The following is a 25,303-nucleotide window of genomic DNA, read 5'->3' as shown; positions in this document are numbered from 1 at the left end:
TACAGGCGTGCGAAATTTCCGATTCGCTGATTATTCGGGATTCGGCCGTGGACGATTCGAGAACGATTTTCAAATATCCAAATTCCGATTATAGAAATATGCCAAGTAAAGCGGAACTAAAACACAGCGCGGTCTTTGGGACGCAATAGCGCTATCTTCGGGACGCACTGAGGAACAGACCGAGTGTAAACATGGCTCAGGCTCAACTCGTGACCGCTAGATAAAAAAAAAACATTACCTGACTGCGGCCGACAGCTGCTACAAACTACGCACACACAATGCTACGGAAATGAGAGACTCTGCGGCATTAGCAGCACATGTATAGAAAACTACATGCGAAATGACAGACTCCCAGGTGTTAGTAAACAGCAGCCATCTTAAAGCAGTAGACTTCTCTGGAAGGCTGTTGTAGCAAACCTTCCCAGCGAATCTAACTTTTTATCTAAAATACTCCTAAATCGGCAAAATCTTGACTTGAATGTATCTTTAAATGATGAAATAGTTTTAAAACTTTCACATGTCGAAAGTAGACAGAAGGGAAATTATGGAATAACGGGAGCAGTTTTAACAACTTTAACAGTTGATTCACAACATTAAATTAATTATATGTAGTTTAAAGCTGCTGATACAGAATGGGGACTTGAGTATTTTATTTATTGTTTTGAGCTGTTAACTTGATAGTGAAATAGTAGTTGGTTTAGGCCTGAGAAGATTTTTGTACAATTTGTGTATCTAATGTACGAAAAATAAAAAACAGGTAATACTGGGGGTGGGGTGCATTAATAATCAATTTATAATTGAACCGCAGCTTCTGAATCAGAATCAAATTGTTAGGTGCCCCAAGATTCCCACCTTATCTTACATTAATACAGACAGTTCTTATCATTTCAACTTCTTGTTTTTGATCAGTCACACACTGTTTGTCCACCGCATGAAAAATCATTCATGCTGTAACTCATTCGCTGACATTAATGGTTATAGACGCTCAGCCATGTTAATTTATTGTATGGGAGAAAAGATTTTTAAAAATTACTTGCACTAGGGCTGCACAATATATTGTTTGAACATCGCCATCGCGATGTGCGTATGCGCAATAGTCCCATCGCAGGATGTGCGATTGTTTTTTGGAACATGTAAAGTTTTGTTTTGCTTCATAAAAGCAGCAGAGTGTGCAGAGACATGGCCTCCTGTAGACTTTCTATATGCAGCATCTTCATAATTAACTGATGAAACCCTTTAGCGTAGATTAAATTGTATTGCTGTAAATGAATACAATGTGGTCATTATGAGTCAACCAAAGTCTTCCCGAACAGCTATTCAAGTCATTTGGTGAAAATTCTTAAAGTTTAAGTCTTGCAATATGCAGGTAGTCCCCGGGATACAAACAGGTTCCGTTCCTACACTGGCGATATAACCCAAATTTCTGCTATAATCGGAATTAACCCTGTATATACCCTCCAAATAACTACCCAAAAACATGTATTGTACATCATTGTACCGTCTTCGCCAAGACGTTGCAGCTAAGTCCTTGTTAGACAGGGAGCTAAACTCTGAAAGGACGATGCCAGACATCCGTGTGGTTTGCTGACTTTATTCAGCAGCTCATTACATTAACACTTGCAGAATGAAACTAAAATAAAAATGAAATTAAATCAGTTTCATTTTCAATAACAGCAATTCAAATTTGTATTTATAACTACCCGCTGATACAGTAATAACAATCCAAACAAACGATTAGCATATATCAGTTAGCGTCCGCACATCATAAAAAACAGTCACATAAACTCGCCCCAAGTGTTTTACCACAATTGAAAACGCACAATAAACAGTACAAAAGGTGTTGTATACAGGTGCTGCCTCTGTGGATGCTTAACAAGCAACAAATGTGCGCGCAGGCTTTCTTTCCCCCATCCCTCATTCGGCTGCGCGACTTCGTGTGTATGCATGCACTCTTCTTCGTGTGTGCAAATATGTTCTTCTTCGTGTGTATATGCGCTCTTAATCGCGTGTGGAAGTACTACCTGTTCTATTGCTTGATGCGCTAAAATAAAAGCATGCATCACAAAACAAAAGTCAACATTATTAATATTATTATTATAGACATCACATCATCGCCCATTTAATATCCAATATTTCCAGAAAAGTTTAACTTTAAAAACGATTGAAATGAACAATACAGGGTGACCCAAAAAAAAGTTTACACTGCCATAATACAACCTAAATGCCATGTTTATTCAGCTTAGAATTAGAATTTAATCACAAAGTATACATTATTGTAAAGAACATGTACAGTACACTCTATTTTTCAATGTGTCCTCCCTTAAGTGTCACAACAGCCTCCAGGCGCCTGCGGAACGCTTGACAGGTCTTCTTTATGTAGGATGCTGTCATCTTTTCCCAAAATCTAACAATGGACCTTTCCAAGGCTGCCACAGAAGTTTGTGGCTTCTTACAGGCACTGTCCTCCACAGTTGCTCATATGCTATAATCCAGGGGATTGAGATCTGGACTCTGGGGTGGCCGCATATCACCTTGTCAATCAACTTTTTGGTCCGCACAGATCGGCACTTCCAGACCCAGGTTTTCGTGAGGCTGTTCCAGTATCTTTCAGCTTCTTTTTAACTTTGTAGACTGCACATCTGGATATTCTCAGATTTGCTGCAATCTCAGTAGGTGTCAGACCGACACGCAGCAATTCAGGTACAGCTAAAGTTTTCTTCATTTTCAGCAGAAGCACAGGAATTGTAGAGACGAGAGATTACCAGCTGCATTGAGTGACCTTAATGAATCACTTAAGCATGACAACCTATTTAGATATGTTTCAATGGCTTTTAAACAAGCAGTCAACTGAGTGTAAACTTTTTTTTGGGTCACCCTGTACATTAAACCTCAACAGGCCTCTATTTCCATTTATGTTATAAATGCAACAGAGGGGAAATAAAATGGAATTTGACAGAAGGAGACTTTTAAAGAACTGGACTTCTCTCAGCATTTGTGAGACTTACCGACTGTCCCAGCTTTTCCAAATTGTCCAAGAAATACCTGACAGATTCTCCCTGAAATAGAGAAAAAGAGAATAAGTCATTGTTGTTCATGAAAATCTTTTAACGTTTCCACAGAGTTTGTTTTCAATTTGGCCGTTGATAAAACCAAGTCATACAAGTAATCTGCGCTGCCTGAAAAACTGAACTTTTTTTTTTTTTTTTAAATAATAATAGTGGCGGCACGGTGGCTGAGTGGTTAGCACATCTGCCTCACAGTTCTGAGATCAAGGGTTCAATCCCGGGCTTCGGCCTTCCTGTGTGGAGTTTGCATGTTCTCCCCGTGCCTGCGTGGGTTTCCTCCGGGAACTCCGGTTTCCTCCCACATCCCAAAAACATGCATGGTAGGCTGATTGAACACTCTAAATTGTCCGTAGGTGTGAGTGTGTGCGTGAATGGTTGTATGTCTCCTTGTGCCCTGCGATTGGCTGGCAACCAGTTCAGGGTGTCCCCTGCCTACTGCCCGTAGCTAGCTGGGATAGGCTCCAGCACCTCCGCGACCCTCGTGAGGAAAAGCGGCATGGAAAATGAATGAATGAATGAATGAATAAATAATAATAATAATAAAGTAGATTTGGTAAATTTGGTAGCTTCCTCTTTCAGATAGTGGAAGAATATTTTAAATCTTCTGCTTGTAAGTAAAGATGCACAATAATACCGGTTACCGATAATTATCGGCCGATAATTGCAATTATGACGTCACACAGATAATCCAGATATAAAAAAAAAATTCAACCGATAATGCAATCCGATAATTATATACTTGATTTAAGTTCCAAATGTGCGCAATCGAAGCCACCGCCGCCTCTTCAATCCCTCCTCTCTCTGATGCCCCCAAGGGAGGAGGAGTTGAAGAGTATGTCGTCAAAAAGGAGGCGGCATTACACAACAGGGTTGGGGCGATATCATGGCGGCTCTGTCACTAGTGTGGGTTGATTTTTCCCAGTGTGAAACAAACAACGCTCTTGCCATCTGCAAGACATGCACTGCAGAAGTTTCACAAGGCGGAAAGAAAGCGTCCTCATTCAACACCACTAACCCAATCTGCCATTTAAAACTGCATCACAAAGATTTTTGGATACGAGGCTGCTGCTAGCGCGAATGCTAAAGCTAAACACATCGCTTGAGACGATGAAGAGACTAGGGCTGTCCCAAACGACTAATTTTCTCCCGATTAGTCAGCCGACTATTTTTACGATTAGTCGACTAATCTAATAATAATTTTTTTTTTTTTTAACTAATTTAGCAATGAAATTTTTGTTGACGCTTATCAATTCACAAAAAACATATTGGAACACTTAAATTATTTATTAAAGTACAAATAAACACGTAAATAACAATAATAAATCACAAATAAACAATGAGTTTAAATGCTGATAGAATTAACTAGTGTAGCATCCCGATTGAAAAGATGGTCTCTTAAACTGATGGTTTACAACTTTTATTCCATCCTTGATGTAAACACACCGTAAGAGCTACGATGCACACAAATAAAACAACACAATTAGAAAAAAAAACTTTTCACCTTTTTCCTTTTAAACCTTATTTATATATCAATGAATAGACTATATGAATTGCCTTTACCTTAATTTATTACCTTATCATTGACAATCTCGCCCTTGAGTGCAATCACTGTATATACTGTATATATTTATGACCTTTTAACCTTATATAATTTTCTATACCATAAAATAAACCATAACATGAAATAAACCTTTCAATTAGCATTAAGAACAATACTAATAGCACTTATACGCCCATTGTCAATGAAACATTATTATTTAGTAAGGCGACAGCACCCTCTGGTGTACAAAAAAATGAAAAAACAAAAAAAAAAATTACAAACTGGTTGACGGCGCTTGAGGTGTTTATTCACGGCCGACGTGCAGCCAAGCTTGGCATTGAAGAGACAGGACAGAAGAGTGTAGCCTCCTTTGTTTCTTTGAAATAAGTCAATGTTTTGGACACTCTGGTGCGCTTTTTTTGGCTTTGTGCCGCTTTCCCCGCTTGCATACAGAGCATCCGACATTCCGAACTTTTCACGCATATATTTTTTTAACCCTTCATTAACCGTCGACGGGATATTGTGATCGTCGACGGATTTACGTCATCGATGACGTCGACTATGTCGACTAGTCGGGACAGCTCTAGAAGAGACGCTGCGGCCTTCCCGGAGTTGGGTTGTTTGGTAATGGGGCCCAAAGCGGGTGGTAAACTCCATCTAAGGCTAAACACCGGCACAAGACAGATAGTCGACAAGTCCTTCCGACGGAGCCCGCCGCTCTGGCCGGTCCGGCAGGCCACCAACGCCTCGCCCGAGGCGGTGCGGGCAGACAGGCCGAGCCCTGTTCCCCAGCGGCGGGACCTCTGGCGAACACCCCAGTTTCTGAAGCATTCCCCCACGGCGTGCAGGACGCGAGACGCACGCCTCCGCCCGGAGCGGAGCCATGCCCCGAATACGCCGCGGCTAGCTGGCTGGAGCGGACGGATATCCAGTATGAACGTAGCTGCCGCCGGCTCATCTCCGGTTCAACTCATTGAGCATTATGGCCAGACAGAGCCCTGGCGCGGGTGCTAATTTGGCGGCCGGACGGACTGATGGGCACAGGCGGGAGGGGATGCCGGACGAGAGACGTTTTTTTACCGAAGTGACCGGAGAGCCCAAGCCCCGCATAAAAAAATAATGCGGTTTATACGACCACCGTTCTTCATGAAAAACATGCCGATCACATCAGTTTCAGCACGGACATTTGGACAAGTGATGTCAAGTAAGCATGCTTATCATGACGGCACAGTTGTTATATGATCATTTCAACATGCACCAAACCTCACTCACAAAGAAGTCAGCCAGTCAGGAATGCATTCAGTATGCTGTAAATTTATGACGTCTTAATCAGATCATTTTTCTTAAATCTAGTCAAATAATTTTCCCTATCTTGTTTTAAGTGTTAAAGACTAGTTAACAGATGTATGCGCCAGATTATTCCACTTACTTAAATATTGCCATTTGTTCTTATTAAGCCCATACATCTAAAATAAATATACATTTTCACCTAAATCAAGAAAAAATGCTTTCAAATAATGTTTTGAACCATACCTATTCTTGAATAAAGAACATTTCTGACAAGTTTTTTTTAACGATTAAGTATAATAATTTATTGCTTAAAACAAGGCTGTTAAGATTATTTTCAGATAGGTTTTTTTTCTTCAAAAAAATCTAAGTGAAATATACTTGAAGCGCAGGCAGATTATTTCACTTATTTCCAATAGATTTACACTGAAAACAAGGGAATTTAACTAGTTTTATGGAGGTGTGTTTTTGCAGTGTAGTAATGTTATATGTTAGGAATGGCTTACTTTTAAAGGCATTTTTGTGCAACTTAGGTATTTCCTCTGTAAGTAATTGTTGCCAAATGTTTACCATTACACAATGTCAGACAATCGGTCTTTATTTAGATGTTGGAATAAAAAAAAAAAAGAGCAATAAATTATATTTTTGCATTGTAATATTTTCTCTTGTGTATACTTTAAAATTTTACATAAATCTTTTAATGGAATTATCGGCTTGACATTATCGGTTATCGGTTGGAACGAGGAGGAAATTATCAATTGAAAAATGTATTATCACTACTTGAAATGGTTTGTCAGTGGAATATGTAGATGAAACAAAAAAAATATTGTGGTTATGAAAAAAAAGCTTTTCAATTCAAAGAGCTTACCTTGGAGAAGTTGGGAATTACTGGCCAAATCATTTCTATTGAAGTAGTACTAGGCACGGAAACAGTTAAAGACCTTGAGTCATAAATAGGAGGTGATGAAAATCGGTAGTAGGATGTATAGTGGGAACAAATTAGAAGTCAGTTAACAATGAAGACAGGGCAGCACAGTAGCAATTGTGATGGTATTGTAACACACCGCTTGGTGGAAATGGGGCTTTAGAATACAGAGATCCCTTGCCAATTTGCGGTTTCAGTTATTCGCAGATTTTTGAGGTAGAGCATAAGGGCCCCTTGACACCTGTGCATTGCGTCATCTTCATCATCTTCATAGAAGTGCACAGGTGTTTCTACATCATCATCAGTCAAGGAACGAGCCGCGGGAGTGTAATGTGTTATTTTATTTAAAAATGACATATGCACGTATACACATACAAATCATTGTTTTCTTATATATCTCAATATATACCTTTATTAAATTTGCAGTGCTTAAAAATCATTTATTAAAATATATAGACAAGGTTGTTTTTTTTCTAATATTATACTCTGGGAAAAGAAAAGGAAAAATTATATAAAATATGTATCTCTTTTAAATACTGTTAAATATGTATCTCTTTTAAATACTGTTAAACTGAATAAATACATTGAACACAGAATTGTTTTTGTCAGCCCTTTTAATTCTCGTCGTAAGTCTTTTTGGACGAGAAATAAACGACGAGAATTAAAAGGGCTACCAAAGTCTTTTGGACGAAAGTACTTATTAGTCTTAGTCATATTTTAGTCATTTCAAAAAGTGTTCGTCTTCGTCCAGTTTTAGTCGACAATGACTCAAAATGTTTTCGTCTGTAAACTGCAAAAGTTTTAGTCCATGAATAAATAAATAAAGATTTCCAACAATTGCGAATGAACATTGACAGACAAGCCAATAATTGTAGAGTGTATAAGGACATCACCATTTTCGTGATGATAATACACACTCAGCAGGAAAACAGTACATTATTTTCAATTTAATTAAACTCACCTGGACGCCACAAACTCTATATAAAAGGTTCTCCAAGAGCTTAAGATGACACTCACCATGCTAAATGCTAATGCGAAGCTAATGCTACAAGTTACATTAAGTGTGGGATGATCACTCAGCGCTAGGTTTGGGCATCGTTTGAATTTGAACGGTTCCAATTCCAAACTATTCTCGATTCCGATTCTTTTAATAGGCAGGATAATAAAAAAATTGCATAGCTTATATTCATTCACTCCTCAATTATTTTTTAAATAATACAAACTTTCAACTTACTATAAATTTCTTACAGGGCTATTCTTAAGTTTATTTCCACAGGACTGCAATTTCACAAAAATGTTTATTTTTCAAAAGCTCATGTAGAAAACATTTACACATATTCTTTTGCCTATGTTTTAGAGTGCTGCAGGCATTTTTACATACTATTGAGCTCCAACTAATGGGCTAACCTGGTGCAAAATATGAAACAAACAAAAAAACTTGTAAAACCCAGTCCAGATTAGCAGTGGGTACAGTATAAAATCAAAAACAGTTTTTGTTGAGTAAAATGACCATATCTGCCTTCTCAGGCAGTAAGCATGAGTAATCTGGAGAGATAGTGTCTCCTGTAGTGTAGAACACACGTTCACTGGGTGTACATTAAGCTTGAACGCATATGCAGTGGTACCTTGACATACGATCGCCTCGACACACGATCTTTACGACATCCGACGTAAAATTTGACTCGCCATTTGTTTCTACATCAGACGACATGCTTGAAATACGACGATTTTTGACAGCGCCGCAGGTTCTTTGTTTTGCCAGACGACGGACTCACGGCTGATTTTCTTGTGAGAGAAATCAACACAGGATCCAAAAAGGTTAGTGCAAGTAGAGAGAAAAAAGAAAAGGTGACACTTACCATTGAAATGAAGATGTAAATGATAGCAAAACGTAAGCATTGTGTGTGCATCCATGAAATGGGCCGACAATAGGGCCGTAGAATGTCGATCTCGGCCGGCGGTCCTCCTTCGTTCGCCAGTCTTTAAGTTAAGGTGAAAATTCTTATTGTGGTAACACTGCCAAAGAAATCGCCAGCTTAGTCAGGTTTCTAATTATTTATTCCATCAACTCGCCTAGTCTTCGCTGCTGTTGACGCCAGAATCGGAACAGAAAGTAAAATAGCGCTCTCTTGCTCACCGTCACGTCAGCGGTGCGTTTAGGTACAGCAAAAAAAGTCCGCCACATTAGAACACAATTCGTTACATTATTACCGGTACAGTATTATTATTGCTATTATTATTAGAGGAGGGAATCTTTGGGCACCTAACGATTCGATTACGATTCAGAGGCTTCGATTCGATTCTAAATTGATTATTGATGCACCCCACACCCTGCTTTTAATTTTTTGTAAACTAGTTCCAAAATTGTTAAAAAATCCTCTCACGCTAAACAAACTACTGTTTCAGTATCAAGTTAACCGTTAAAAAAAGTAAATAAAATACTCAAGTCCCCATTCTGTATCGGCAGCTTTAAACTACATTCAATGAATTTAATGTTGTGAATCAACCGTTAAAGTTGTTAAAATTGCTCTCGTTATTCCATTATTTCCCTTCTGTCTACTTTGGACGAGAAAGTTTTAAAACTGTTTCATCATTTAAAGATATATTCAAGTCAAGATTTTGCCGATTTGTTTTTTTTTTTTTCAGATAAAAAGTAATTAGGTTCGCTACAACAGAGCCCTCTAGAGAAGTCTACTGCTTTAATATGGCGCCGGTTTAATAGCGCGGGAAAGTCTGTCTTTTCGCATCTAGTTCTTGGTATATGATCTTACACGGCCGTCGTCTGTCATTTCATATCTAGTTTTAGATATATGTGATACCTACCATAGCCGTATGTTGCCATATGTTTGCAACTAGCAACTGGGCGCTGTTTGTAGCGGCTGACGGCCGCAGTCATGTATTATTGTTTTTTTTTTTTTTAATCTAGCAGCATGAGTTGAACATATTTACTCTCGGTCCGTTCCTCATTGCGTCCTGAAGACCGCGCTGACTGTGTTTTATTTTCGCTTTACCTGGTATAATTCAATAATCGGAATTTGGCTGTTAGTGAATCGTTCTCGAATCTTCCATGGCCGAATCGCGAATAATCTAAGAATCGGAAATTTTGCACGCCTCTAATTATTATATTATTGTTATTCTGATTGATAGTCATAATTTATTTGTTTTGCTCTTTGTAATTGGTATTCGTAATAGTAACAGCAGTATTTATTAAGGATTTAGTGTAGGTTTTGGGGCTGTGGAACGAATTAATGGAATTATAATGTATTCTTATGGGAAAATCCTGCTCGACATACGACTATTTCGACTTACAAACAAGCTCCTGGAACGAATTAACTTCGTATGTTGAGGTACCACTGTATTTGAAAAAGCGAGAAAAAGTCGCAAATATTACGTAAGGGTAAGGTAGCTGTGACTCGCTATGCACTTTACATACATGTACCTTAGCTGGGAGCTGCGACGAAGCATTAATATAATTTTTTCTATTGATTATAATTTGATGTAGATGAGGCAAAATAATAAGGTTTCCGTATTTGTGAAACAGAGTCTGCTGTGTTTGCAGACACGTGCAATGTTTATGTTGTGACAATACCAGTTAGGCCAGTGAGTGGCGCTGCACAAGTGTGTACGTATAATGCACAGAAGAAGAGATGAGAGACTGGCTAGGATGCTATGTGATGTCTGCATGTGCTCACTGCTACGAGTTCATTAAAAAGTAATCGAATGCTTCATATGGCTACTTCTTTCTAAACAAGCAACACAACAGATTATAAAACAAAATACTTTAAATACTGTTAATTTTAAAGGAGGCGGCAACGCGCTACGTAAAGTACGTAGCTGCTTGTATAGCTACATTAGCGCGATGTAATAATATGACTTATTCTCGTACTATTCCACCCATCCTTCCATCCATCATCTACCACTTAATCCGGGGTAGGGTCGCGGGGGCAGCAGAAGACAGACGTAGTTTATTGTTTTACCTACCTGGTTCAGACTGATTAGAGGACCAGCGCAGTGTGTCAAATACGCGGCACTCAGCTATGCACTTGGCGCTTGTATACCATGAAGCCGGAGGTGTTTAATCATATTGGTTGTGCAGCCACCTTTGCATGATTTCGCTGTGTTGCAAATGTTGCAAATGCACTGAGCTACTGGTCATTTGTCTTTGTGAAGTTGAGCCAAACTTTTGAGCACCGCATCACCGTGTCCATGGTTGAAATCAAGTTGCAGTGCACAAACACACGGTTCCTGTGCCTTATTCTTCGTGGTGTTCGGCAGCATTTTTTCCCTATCGGTGGTCAAGGAACCGAAACATGGAATCGAATTTTTAAAATTTGAACAGTTCTGGGAGCATCGGAGTGTTATTCCCGGATCACATCGATGCTCGATGCGCAACCCTACTCAGCACAGACCTTTGAAGGCTAAAGCAACATGACATATTTAGCCAAGGTAAGAAAACGAAGCTTACCAAGCAGCACGACACACACATACGATAAAAAAATGTTACACATTGTGAAACTATGGCGAATTTTCATCTCGTTCTCGTCTTGTCTCGTCAGACGAAAAGTGACATCCGTCTCTTTATGTTTTAATCTCAACAGACACGTTTTAACATGTCATCTTAATGAAAAAAATTGTTGACGAAATATTTTCATTATCATCATCGTTGACGAAAACAACACTCATTGACCCCCCCCAACTCCCCCCAAAAAATAGTCCATTAACCACGAAAAATGAGGGATTACTGTTTTTCGATTTTCAGATTTTTCACATTGTAGTCCTTTAGTTGTTGCCTACTCACCAATTGGAATTCTCTGCGACGGTCATAGGCATTCTGGATTCCCTGGTCAATCCACAGGGCACGGATGGATGGCAGGTAGTGCTGAAAAACCTTGGGCTGCACCATACCATGGCCGTGAGCCATCATAGACCGGGTGTCAAACGCCATCAACATATCTCCATGACGCTGATTGGACAGGTTACCCCATGGGATATGAAGTTTTTCTCGAGCATCCACTAAGACTCGTATACCTGGGATGAGAAAACACTTTAGTTCATTCTTAAGGTTATAGTACAGGGGTCGGGAACCTATGTCTCGAAAGCCATATCTAGCTCCTTTGATGAGTTTTTCTGGCTCTCCGCCAGCCTGTAATCTTAAATGTGGAACTGGCCGGCTCACTTAACATGAACTAGCTATAACAGTGCATTCACACACTGTTCTTCACTTCAAACGTATGTCTCAATAATAATGCTTAAATTTGGTGCCCACTGGTTGCAATCTGTTTCACTTTCATGACTTTTTTGCCTGTCAAATTGTCACCACTTCCAGGAGAGTGAGAAACACGAAATGGCTGCAAGAGGCTCTGCCTGTCTTGAGCACCGTTATTCACACGTCCCCCCGGTTGTGGTTTCCACTTCCAGGAAATATACATAATGCCACACCGTGTTTCTATTTGTTATTTTTAGGGATGTTCCGATCTGATCACGTGATCATAAATCAGGCAAATCGCGCCATTTTTCAGAGGATGGGAATCGGGTGAAAGGATCCGATTTTTAATTTTTAAAAAATATGTTTTTCTGCTTCATGCTCATAGAGCCTCACACCCTGCCTCCTGCTAGGCAGTGCGGCCAAACTGTCCAGCTTGGGGGTGGTACTTAAAGGTACTTACGACGATTGACAGGTTTCTAGCTTTGATTTTGCCAAAGAAGATTAGCACTTCTACGATCAAAGGTCAATCATCGTTAAAGTTGCGTAAGTGTGCTGTGGCAACTCATTGCGTAAGTGAGAGGCTGCTCTGAGCAGCGTGTCAGAGCGTGAGTGAATTTGAGTGGACTCCCACAATTAAGCATTTAATAAAGACAAGCATTTTTCTACATTGTTCTTGTTTGAAAATAATTCACATTATGAAGGAAGCACAGTGGGACAGTCATAGGTTTGTTAAAAAAACAAAACAAAAAACAACTTTTTTTAGGATCGGATCGAGACTGTATCGGCAGATAAACAAAATCAGGTAACTGACTCAGAAATATGCGATCTGGACATTCCTAGTTAATTTCCAAGTAGTGTGTGCGTAACTGAGCAATGATTGTAACATGCCAAGTAATGATGTTAGGCTTTTGTTGTTGTTTTCTCAAGATTTATTTCAATTGGAACTCTGCGACCGCTCGTAAAAGCTGAGCATGACCTTGCTCCCGTGTGATGTTTGATGCGTTCAATTGCGTTCACGAAAAAACAACAGTGCTCACAAATAGAGATCGACCGATATGAGTCTTTCAGGACCGATATCAATTATTGGGCCGATAACAGATTTTGGGAGTCAATATTTATTTGCTGTAAGAGTGTAAAAATTGGCGTTTAAAAAAAAAATGGAATCATGCAAACAGTGGACTGCATTGAAATGCCTAAAGCATGTTTATTGAATCACACAAATAGGAAATAATAGCTCAAGAAGTGCCTGAATTTTCTAGACTCAGAAACATCTCTTCTAAAGTTGAATAAAAGTTTAAATAAATAGCTCTCTGAAATTTTTCCACAGGAAAGAAAAGCTCTGATGACCTCGTATAAGTATCCTTAAGCAAGATACTCAACCCCACGTTGCTCCTAGGTGCTGTGTCACCAGTATGTAGATGAAGATATAGTGTGAAGCACTTTTAGGGCCTTGAAAGATGGAAAGGTGCAATACAAGTGCAACTCCATTTGCCATTACCATTTAACCAATCAGAAGACGGGGTGAATACTAGTGCAGGAGAGCGAGGCATGCCTGCATCTGAGCTGAAATACCCCAGTTTTAAACAGATTTTTTCATAATGGCGGGTCGGCTTAAAAAAGGCCGATACCGATATACGGCAAATTTCCAAATATCGGCGCCGATAATCGGTCTATCTCTACTCACAAAACAAACTTGGACAAGCTGTCAACAGAACAGAACACACACACACACACACACACTCACAGTATGGCTCTGATGGAATCACATTTTAAAATATGTTGGTTGTTTTGGCTCTCTCGGTCAAAGAGGTTCCCAGCCCGTGATTGTAGGTTTTAGGACCGCAACTAATGATTATCTTAATAATCAACAAGTCGATTTTTTCCCCATTAATTGAATAAAGTGCATCATGCTGAACAGTTAACAGTTGAACCTGTCTAATACGGTTTTTGTATTTATTTGAAGTACGAAAGCTATCAGTTACTTGGTATCAGAGAGTACTCAAGAGGTGACTACTCATACAGGCATCGGTCTAAAATAAAGACAGGTCTCGAACATCTCTACTTTTAATTATCAATTTTATAGATGCGTTGTTGCAGCCTTTGTGTGGTCTTTACTTAAACTCGATCTTGACGAACAGGTGGCTGATCTACTGGTGTGCCGATTTCAAAGGTAACAACTGGTAACAACTGGAAACAATGAGTGTTTTCGGAATACACATTCAGTGGTACCTCGACATACAGTACGATCGCTTAGACACCTTTTCGACATCCGACGTAAAATTTGACTCGCCATTTATTTCTATATCCGACGGCATGCTTGTAATACGACGACATGACAGCGCTGCAGACGTACGCACAGCGGATTTTCTTGTGAGAGAACTCAACACAGGTTCCAAAAAGATTAGTACAGTGGGCGAAACAACGAAAAGGTGACGCTTACCATTGAAAAGAAGATGGAAATGATAGAAAAATAGGAGCGTGGGGTACACATCCGTGAGCTGGCTCAACAATAAGGCCGTAGAATGTCTATGATCTCTGCGGTCCTCCTCCGCCCTCCGTTCGCCAGTCTTTATAAGTTAAGGTGGCAATTATTATTGTGGTAACTTCGCCAAGGAAATCGCCAGCTCCGTCCGGTTTTTATCATTTATTTCAGAAGTTGTACAACACAACACGCCTACTGTTCGCTGCAGTTGACGGTGTTCTCAAAAAAACATTAAAAGTGAAAGTAAACTCTCAACCACGTCACATCAGCGACTCTGTGCGTTCAGGTACAGCACGCAAAACACGTCCGCCACATTAGAACCCGATTCGTTAAATTTTTACAGGAATTATTATATTTTCTAATGTATCATTCCAGTTTTTATTATAAATGATGTGTTTTGCTGTGTGTAATTGCCATTTGTAATAGTACCGGCAGTATTTATCAAGGATTTAGTGTAGGTTTTCGGGCTGTGGAACAAATTAATGGAATTATTATGTATTCTTATGGGAAAATCCTGCTCGACATACAACCATGTCTTACAAACTTGGTCCTGGAAATAATTAACCACTGTATTTGCATGGACATGGGTATTTGTGGCTCTTGCCTCTTTTTCTCAAACACACAGGCCCGAGGGCCTTGGTGACAGTAGTCATTTGCCTCCCAAAAAAGTGACAATTTTTTCTAGCAAATATTTACACATTAAAAATCATGTGGTTTACTAATATTAGAAATGATCCAGTAACACTGAAGTAATAGCAACATGTACTTTGAGGGGATACATGTCATTGGGGCTGCAGTTATCGATTATTTAAGTAATCTTTATCAGTTAGTTTGAATAAGCGAGTAATTGGATTAGGAACATTTAATGTGTTGCACTTTCAAAAGAGCATTAAATGTGAATACAAAATAAAAGTCCCAAGTGTTTTTCAAACTATACAGAAGTGCACTTTCATTTCACAAGAGCAATAAATGTGTTTAAAAATAAATTAAAATACCTACGTTTAGCCTCAAACGGTATAAAATAATAAATAAATGAGGTTCAAAGTACAACAAAAGAACAACTGGCTAACTTGCATAGCAAAAGTCCGTTAGCTTAAATGCTATTAAATGCTAACTCGTTTTTTTTTTTTACAATGCTCCTAACAAATCATTCAAACACTTATTCCCACAAAAAGCTGCAAAATATACCTCTAAACTAAATTAAAAATCCATAAACAATCATATCAGCTCAAACAAAAACCTTAAACCTTAGTTTTGTTTTGTTTAGTGATGCACGATAATACATTTTTCAACCGATACCGATAACAGATAATTTCCTCCTCGTTCCAATAGGAACCCCAGGCCCACAAAAGTAAAACTCCGCCTATAGTTACAAATAAAGATGTCCCGATCGATCTCCGATCACGTCATTTTCAAAGTATCGGAATTGGCAAAAAAATATCGGACATGCCTTTTTCAATATGTATATATATTTTTTAATTAAATCGTTTTCTAATTGTTAAATCGTTTTCTAATTGTATTTCACGTTACAGACAAAATGTCTTACACTCATCCAGAGTCTTTAGTTTTGGCTTAAAGTAGGACTAATATACCATCATTTATCCATCAACGCATGCCTTTTGAATTCATATCATGCCACTTCGTGTAATTACACACATCGCAACACCAAAAAAATGATAGAAATTAGGTCGATTGTCAAGCTAAAAGGACCCGCCCCCGAGATGCCGGAAATCTAGCATATTGTGTGCATGACGTCACTACAAGGAAACAACCGGCTCAGTGCTTGGTATTGAATGGCGGCGATGATGGCGGACAATTTTGTTTTTATTTGCAGCAACGAATCCGACGTAACGAACATTCTTCTAATGGTGACGAGGAGAGTTATGAACCTTTCTTTGGTGTTTTGGGTTATCAATTTGAGCCCAAACGAAAGCCAATGCAACCTAATGAAAGGATCATTGAGGGGAGCAATCACACTGATGAAACATCGGCGGCAACAGAATCACCGAATGGTTTGTTTTGCATTTCTTTTTGTGAAGCTGATACACCATGAAACGAGCAAGTTATACAGCAGCCTTTAAAAGAAAAGTCACATCTGTTTTGTTTTCTCCTAGATTCTGGTAAGTTGGAGAAGTTGTCAAATCATATTATTACCGTAAATATTGTCAGTTTATGGTAATGTTTTGAACTACCAATGTGCTATGCTTGTGCTGTGTTTCACCAGTCATTAAAATGAAATTTCTGTATCTGTACACGAGCTCTGTTTTCTTGTCTTCTTCTATTCATTGGTGCTAAAATTAGGGTGCGCGTTATAAACGGGTACAATCATTTTCCCTAGGTTTTACAAGTAAATTTGGGGTGCGTATTATACACGGGTGCGCCTTATATTCGGGAAATTACAGTAATTAACTTTTGATCTAAAATGCTCCTAAATCAGCAACATATTGACTTGAATATCTTTAAAAGATGAAACAGTTTTAATACTTCTACATGTCGAAAGTAGACAGAAGGGAAATTATGAAACAGGAGCAATTTTAACAACTTTAATCGTTGATTAAAAACATTAAATTAATTTAATGTAGTTTAAACCTGCTGATACGGGATGTGGACTTGAGTATTATATTTACTGTTTTTAACTGTTAACTTGATACTGAAATTGTGAGAGGATTTTTGAACATTTTTGGAACTAATGTACGAAACATTAGTGGGAGGATGCATCAATAATCAATTTATAATTGTATCGTAGCCTCCGAATCGTAATCGAATCATGAGGTGCCCAAAGATTCCCACCTCTAGTCATCACCCAGATAGTGGAGCCAGAGCGCTGTAATGACAGGAGAAGCTAAACTGCAGATTGAAAGACTCATTTCTTGTCATCTGCGCTTTGCCAAATTCTTGTATATAGTCAAATCGTCTTAACATATGATTTTAATTCACATAATATTGGCTTTTAAGATTTTTTTATGGTGTCACGGGCACTTCAGGTCTCTTATTTGGTGCAAACATCATCATCTGTGTCATTTCCCCTCGACAATGAGCAGGCCCTTTCCACCCTCTCAAATAACACTTCCCTATTTGCCGTTACTCACATTATAGTATGTTACAAAGGGCTCAAAGTTAACAGCTTCCCAATGGCCTGCGGAAACTAACGAAACACCACGTGCAAGCAAACAAAACATATGCATGTCTGATAGGGCAAGTGTATGTAAAAATTATATAATAAGTAATTCATAGTACTGAAATGTCCCAGATCTTGATGTTAGAGCTTCCTAATGTTTATTTGGACACAGAACAGGACCAAACAACAAAAAACAACTTCTAACCGTCAGCCTGAACACATACAGCTCCTACTGTGCGCCAAATGATGCAATGCATTGCAATTGAAAACGGTAGTCTGAGAAGAAAGAAAAGTGGGGAAAGTAGCGAAAAATACTACTCAAGGAAAAGTTATTTTTTAAAAAAAAATTTTTACTCAAGTACAAGAAAAAAAAGTATTCAGTGAAAAGAATACTCACCTAATGAGTAACTGCTTATAATATCAGATTTTTTTTTTCAACAATGTGTATTTTTTCTCAGCACAACGTCATAGATATCGTAGATCTGAGGTCTCCAAACCGGTCCTCAAGGCCCACTGTGGGTCCTGGTTTTTATTTCAATCAATGAAGTTTTTGCTAAAACAAGCAGCACCCGACTGCAATAAACTGATTGCACTTGTGAAACCCAGTGTTGAATTATCAGAGAAATCATTTTTGTAAAATGAAATTTATTTCCCAATGCTCTTGAATGCACCACGACGCAATGTCTTCATCGACCCACTCATAGCAGAAGAGAGAATGGGAACGTTAGACGATAAACAACTTCCAGAAGCTTCCACAATAAGTTGTATAAAAAAAAAAAAAAAAAAACATTCTCTGATAATTAAAAGTAAGACATTCACGTTTTATTTTAAGATAAAAGGTGTTGGAGACGTATTGAGCCAAAGAGAGGGAAGTCTGTTGAAGCGAACCTATCCTGGTGAGTTTCCAATGTGCTAATTAAAAAAAAAAAAAAGGGGGATAAATCCACACGTAAAATTATGAAACCAGCCAGGACAATACTGTTGTGGACAAAGATTTGTGATAAGGGTTCTGTTATGATGTCAGTTATGTTGAAAAGTGGTGAAAAAGGAAAAAACTGTTTTACTAACTTTCCGATGCGTTTGTTTAGCACACGAGCTGTGCTTGTTATAGGAATAATGGTGTTGTCTCTATTTGAGTTCAAAATATATATTTTTTAATTTAGCTAGCCCCTTACTGCTCTGTTTATTGTATTGTTTAACACTTTAAGTAACAACTAGAGATATCCCAATTATTGGTCGGGCCAATTATCGGCACTGATATTTGGAAATTTGACGAACTAATATATCGGTATCGGCCTTGTTTTTAATCCGACCAGCCGGTACGAAAAAAATCAATTTAAAACTGGCATATTTCGGCTCAGATGCAGATGCGTCTCTCTCCTGCCTGCTGTCTCCTCCTCTAGCATTCAACTCTGATTGGTTAAATCAGTACATCTCTAATAGTGGGGGGATTCCGGGGGTGGTGGATGTGACCTCGAGGAACATACTTTTTTGCCGTACTAGAACAAGGTGCAATTGCGCACCCACTCAGAGGGTGGCAGTGGCGCTAACATTTTGAGCGTGTTTGCAGTATTTTTTAACCAAACAATAGCACACAGCAAAGAGCACTGGAGACAGGAAGAGCTAAGACGGAAGTATGACGAAGCATACACTATCGTTCAAATTGACCCCAAACTTTTGAACCGGATTGTACATAATGAAAAATCCCATATGATTCACTACGGTTCAAAAGTTTGGGGTCAAAGCGACCCCAAACTCTTGAACTATACTGTATGTAGTGTAGAGATGTCCCGATCCGATATTTGGCTCGGATCGGACGCCGATATGGGCAAAAAAATGCGCATCGGTATCGGATCGGCTGACACAAAAAAATTCCGATCCAGACTTCCAATCCAGTTTTTTTCCCCCCCCCCAAAGTCCGGTCCGGGTTTTCCAGCGCACCGATTTACAGAATCCATTCCAGTTTTTGCTTCGGTTTCCCTAAAATCCGGCCCGCATTTTACGGCGCACCTTCAACACACTACATTACCGTCTCCCAATTTACCGAGAGACTATTGGTAAAAATGTCAGCTGTGTGGGATCATTTCCCCTTAAAGGACGACAAAGACGAAGAGGCAGAGTGCAAAATATGCCACAATAAGGTCAAGCGTGGTGGTAAAGTGTAAGAAGTTTTAATACAACCAACCTAATCAAGCATTTAGCGAAATACCACCACAAACAATATGAGGAGTATGTTAAAGAGTATGTCATGCCCTGGGAAAATGTTAATATTCCATCATTTATCCATAAACGCATGCCTTTTGTATTCATATCATGCCACTTCATGTAATTACACACAAGAAAATGAGAGAAATGTCTGCATCAATATAATTCCTTCTAGCGAGGGGAGAATTAGCGGTATTTTGAGCTGTTTATGCTGTTGCATTGTGTTCGTCCTGCACATATTCCAGGTTCCCTCATGAAGAATCACCCCTCGTTGTCAATAAAAGAGAATTCAGAATTGACAGTGAGGGGTGTTTCTTCAACAAGAAAAAAGGCTCAGTGCTTTAATACTGAATGGCGGCGATGATGGCAGACAATTTCGTTTCTAGTTTCAGCGACGAATCCGACGTAGAAGGACGTAACGAATGTTCATCTAATGGTGACGAGGAGAGTTACGAAGCTATAATTGGTGTTTTAGGTTACCAATTTGAGCCCAAACGAACGCCAATGCAGCGTAATGAAACGGTCATTGAGGGGAGCAATGACACTGATGAAACATCGGCAGCAGATCATGTGGGAAACAACGAATGATATTTTTTGCATTTCTTTTTGTGAAACTGATACACAATGACCGCAAAATAATGTATAGAATAATTATCATTTATTGCACTATCATAGTTTTTCGCTCTGCCAACAGACACAAATATGAATTGGATCAGAGGATTTGCTCTATATATTTTACGAGCGATAATTTATACATGTGTCCAGTCCTGTATCCAATGAGTGATATTTTTTTTATCCAAAAAGAGTACTCACTCTGGCCATTTCGAGCTTGGCTGCTCCCTCCTTTGCTTAGCCTTAGCCTCCTTTGCCAGTCATCGTCCTCTTTCTTGATATCTCAGGACATTTAGTGGCTGGTGTATGGTGGGCACCGCATCTGCTTTGAGCAGCAATCTTGCAGCAAAACCCGATTTCACTTGTCCATAGTTCGAGAAGCTTTCAGGTGGAAAATAACATAAAACCGTGCCGGAGGCTGGGTCTAGAAAATTAGCCCTCTTTGCACGGACGAACTTTACCCATTGTCTGCGTTGTCCAGCTTTTATTTTCGCGTTCGGGAACTCATGGATACTATATTCTGATAAATAGCTATTTGTACACCACATAGCACAGCAGTTTTGAACCATTTTATTGATGTTTTGGTCAAACAAACCTGAACGCTACTCTCTCGTCGATAAAAAACAATGGCACCTGGTTCCGCCTTGACTGTCAATCACTTGTTGTGACGTCACCACCCCATTCGGCTGTTTCCGGAACACTTTCGGAAATGTTCGTCATTTTCGATCTATTTTCGATAATTGCTCATTAATGTGATTGATTTTTTTGTTAACTTTATCAATATTTGTTATCTTGGCACATAACTGTTCTATTGATGTCTCACACCCCCTTTGCCGTTACATACCCTTTAAGAAAACTGAAGACAAAAAGAAAGGTCCCATGCAACTAACACTGGCAGAAACTTTTGCTATGCGTCACAAACTGGCACTCGACAGTCCCAAAGCCCAGGGAATAACAAGTCATCGCCAAAGAATTCATTCTGGATGACGAGCCATTATCACTCGTGAGTAAAGACGCACCATCCAACACTTAGAACCACGGTACAACATGACCGCCGCGGAAGATTCGAGAACGATTCACAAACATCCAAATTCCGATTATTGAAATATGTCAAGTAAAGCGGAACTAATACACAGCGCGGTCTTCGCACAATGAGAGACGGACCGCATTGCGTCCCGAGACTAAACATGCTTGTCATAGACCAGGGTAATGCCAATGCTCGACTCACGGCTTTAGCTCAACTCATGCTGCTGGATAAAAAACACGAGAATTACCTGAGTGCTGCGGACGTGAACATCGTTTTACTGTAGATAATAGATATCATATGTATATAGAACTAGATGCATGATGACAGACTCGACGGCGTTCGCAACATTGAAATATGGAAACTTGATGCGTTAGTAAACAGCCGCCATCTTAAAGCAGGAGACTTCCCTAGTAGGCTGTTGTGAACCTTCCAAGCGAACCTAATTAACTTTTTATCTAAAATACTCCTAAATCGGCAAAATCTTGACTTGAATCTATCTTCAAAACAGTTTTAAAAATTTTACATGTCGAAAGTAGACAGAAGGGAAATTATGGAATAACGGGAGCAATTTTAACAACTTTAACAGTTGATTCACAAAATTAAATGAATTGAATGTAGTTTTAAGCTGCTGATACAGAATGGGGACTTGAGTATTTTATTGACTGTTTTAAAATGTCAACTTGATACTGAAATAGTCGTTTATTTAAACCTGAGAGGCTTTTTATGCAATTATTGTAACTAATGCACGAAACATTAAAAGCATCTAATAGCTTGGGGGGTTTGTGGGATTTTCCCCTGAGGTTGTTTGTGTGTTTTGCTTTTTTAAGACAGGTTACAATATTATTTGCACGTTTTACTGACTGACTATGCCATTTCTGTTTGTTATTTATAATGTTTTGTGTTTGTCACTGAATAAACAGGTCAGTTTCTTGTTACCAACCGTTGTGTTATTCAAACTCACCTAATTCAGCTGGCTAGTTGTTATCAAGAGTACTAAAACCCTTTTCAACATGAGTCTGACAACTAAGTAAGGAGGCTAAATAACTTTAAACTTTAACACATGCTCAGATAGGCCGGTATCGGTATCGGCCAGTATCGGTATCGGATCGGAAGTGCAAAACAACATCGGTATCGGATCGGAAGTGCAAAAACCTGGATCGGGACATCCCTAATGTAGTGTTTGGCTTTGGTGGTGCGTCCCCTCTTCGCATCCCTGAGGGCCGGTTGATGAGGACGGGGGTGGCCCGGGGGACCACCCTGGATCCCTGGGGGGTGACGATGGCCCCTTTGTTGGGCAGCGGGAGGAGGGATGGGTTCCCCAGGCTGGCTGGGTGGGGGCCGTGGCCCTGGGGTGGCACCTGCGCGGCGTCTCCGCTCGTCTGCATGGCTGTCACATGTTTGATGGGGATCGCGCACGGCTGGATGTGATTGGGCGCACTCGGGTGGGGGGCCTCGGTGCCGAGATTGGCGATGGGGCAGCGTATGGTCGGTTGCCAACAGGCTTACACGTTCAATGTATTTCTTCTTGTTGTTTGTGTTTCTTTTCTTGTGTTTTTCTTTTCTTCTCTTCCCCATAACCCCTTCCTGTTCACTTGCTTTGGCTTAAAAAACGAGGTATGTTGAATGATCACAATGGGAGTATGTCATACTCTCAATGTGAAACATTAAAATTGTTCAGACCAACCGGACACTTAGACTTCTCTTCTACGTGTCAAACAGCTGAACAGGACAGGTTTAATATTAAAAAAAATAATAATAATAATAATGTTGTGAATAAACCGTTGAAGTTGTTAAAATTGCTCCCGTTATTCCATAATTTCCCTTCTGTCTACTTTCGACACGTGAAAGTTTTTAAACTGTTTCATCATTTAAAGATAGATTCAAGTCAAGATTTTGCCCATTTAGGAGTATTTTAGATAAAAAGTTAATTAGGTTCGCTCGGAAGGTTTGCTTATGTGGTATTTCATTATGCTACAGTTTATGTGCGGTCTGCTTTCCTTTGTTGCACTCTGACTTGTTTGACATCACGCCAGCGCTATTTTCTGTTAATTTCGAGCGTTGCTTTCAAATTGGGAAGCGAGGATGAACGCCAGTTAACATTTAATGAAGGCATAGAAACGGCGCGGGCCTCCTTATTTCCCTCTATTACTGACCAGCCGTTGAGGTATGTTTTTGGAAGCCAATATGTCTATTGATTTACTTTATAGTATAATTGTATGTTCTTTGTCTTTATTGTATTTTATTTTCTAATAGTGTGTTCATAGTTTAACGGTGCCAAATTAATAAATGTCAGTTCTAATAAGAATTATGGTGTGATCGTAGTTACCAGAGGGAAGTAATATCTATCTATCGATCTTATTTTTTACTTCTGGGTATTTAGGGGTATTTAAAGAGTTAATTCTGACTTACGCGGAAATTCGGGTTACATAGCCAGCGTAGGAGCAGAACACATTCGTAACCAGGGGACTACCTGTATCTACATACTAACACTCAGCCTGTCACGATATGCAATAAGTCAAATTATCGCACGGTAAATAAAAATGAGGGCGATAATTTTCCCGTCTGCGATTTATCACCGCATGCGTGCGTACATATATTTGTGCGGGCGTGTGCTGCGTGCACGCGGCACACGTGCATATAAGACTCCAGTAGCTTTCACAGATGTTTATTGGCCATAGACACGCCGTAGAATTCAAGTTAAGACATACAAAATAAGGAAACACTTTTATAATAAAAAATGTAAAATGTTAGCACTGCTACATTGAGGATAATGGAAAAAAGACAAAGTACTAGCCACCTTAGCCTGCCATAAAACATTGGCAGTTTTCTCCACAACTCAAAATTGCAGTTAAAAGGTGACACTTCAAACATGAAAACTCGCTGGATTAAAGAATTTGCAAGCGATGCGAACAAAAGGGAAAAAAATCTATTACTGATACCACATGCATGACAAAAGCAAAGTGCACTTTGTTTCTGTTTCTTTTTACTAAGGCTACGTTCATACTACAGGCCTAATGCACGAATCCGATTTTTTCGTGTTTTTCCGACTCGAGTCAAGCATTAACTTGACAGTCTGAACGTGACAAGTCGCATAGAACTGGACCATTTCAAATCCGATCTGGGTCACTTTCGTATGTGGTTCAAATCCGATCTGGGCCACATTTTTCCAGACCGTCGCGGCGGTCTGTACTGTCCACTCTCCCAAATCGGATTTCATGCAGCAATTACGTCATCAAATAGCGAGAGAAAAGCTACCGTACCGGTGCAGCTGTGCGTTATTAGCGCCTAGCTTGCAGTGAACACGGCTTTTGGGGAAGGGCTGGGCTTGACAACAGTCATAAAAAATGAAAATGGGTTGAGGATAAGCCTGAGAATGCTCAGTTTTCTCTCTGCTCCAAGTGAGCAATATTTCAACATTGCCTAGACGGCCGAGAGTCGGGGCAAACTGCCCGTATGTGTGTATGACATGCACGGACAGTGCGTGCATGCTATCGATCCATATAAACTTTGAATATAAGCCTAAACAGGGATTATTTATGTCTGTTATTTGTGTCCTCCTTTTGAAAAGCAAAATATGATATCCCTGGAATGACGGATGACGCGTCATTTGTTTTGATGCTTCTGCGCATGCGGGTCGTCTTGCTCAGCGCTTGTCGGACTGCGAATTAGTGCGCATGCGTAATACTTGAACGGTCTCAATGGACAAAGGCAGTCTGAACGGGCACGCCAAAAAAACAGATATGACAAAAAATCGGATTCGTGCATTAAGACCTGTTGTATGAACGTAGCCTAAGTGTAAAGCTTACGGTTAGTGGCTTACCAAACCTACTTCCGGT

General features: G+C 39.5%; 1 protein-coding gene across 1 annotated transcript in view; it reads right to left on the bottom strand.

The window, feature by feature from the left end:
• Positions 1–25,303, bottom strand: part of gna13b (guanine nucleotide binding protein (G protein), alpha 13b) — a 60,341-nt gene that overhangs the window by 31,022 nt on the left and 4,016 nt on the right. Inside the window, exons 2-3 of the mRNA XM_057861039.1 lie at positions 11,616–11,845; positions 3,006–3,056 (exon numbers count right to left, since the gene is read on the bottom strand). Of these exons, the coding sequence (XP_057717022.1) occupies positions 3,006–3,056; positions 11,616–11,845 (281 nt within the window). The remainder of the gene's footprint in view (positions 1–3,005; positions 3,057–11,615; positions 11,846–25,303) is intronic.

Source organism: Corythoichthys intestinalis, chromosome 16 (genome assembly GCF_030265065.1).
Source record: "Corythoichthys intestinalis isolate RoL2023-P3 chromosome 16, ASM3026506v1, whole genome shotgun sequence".
Classification (NCBI taxonomy): Eukaryota; Metazoa; Chordata; class Actinopteri; order Syngnathiformes; family Syngnathidae; genus Corythoichthys; species Corythoichthys intestinalis.
Note: the sequence above shows the minus strand (reverse complement) of the source record. Positions and strands in the feature narration are given on the sequence as shown.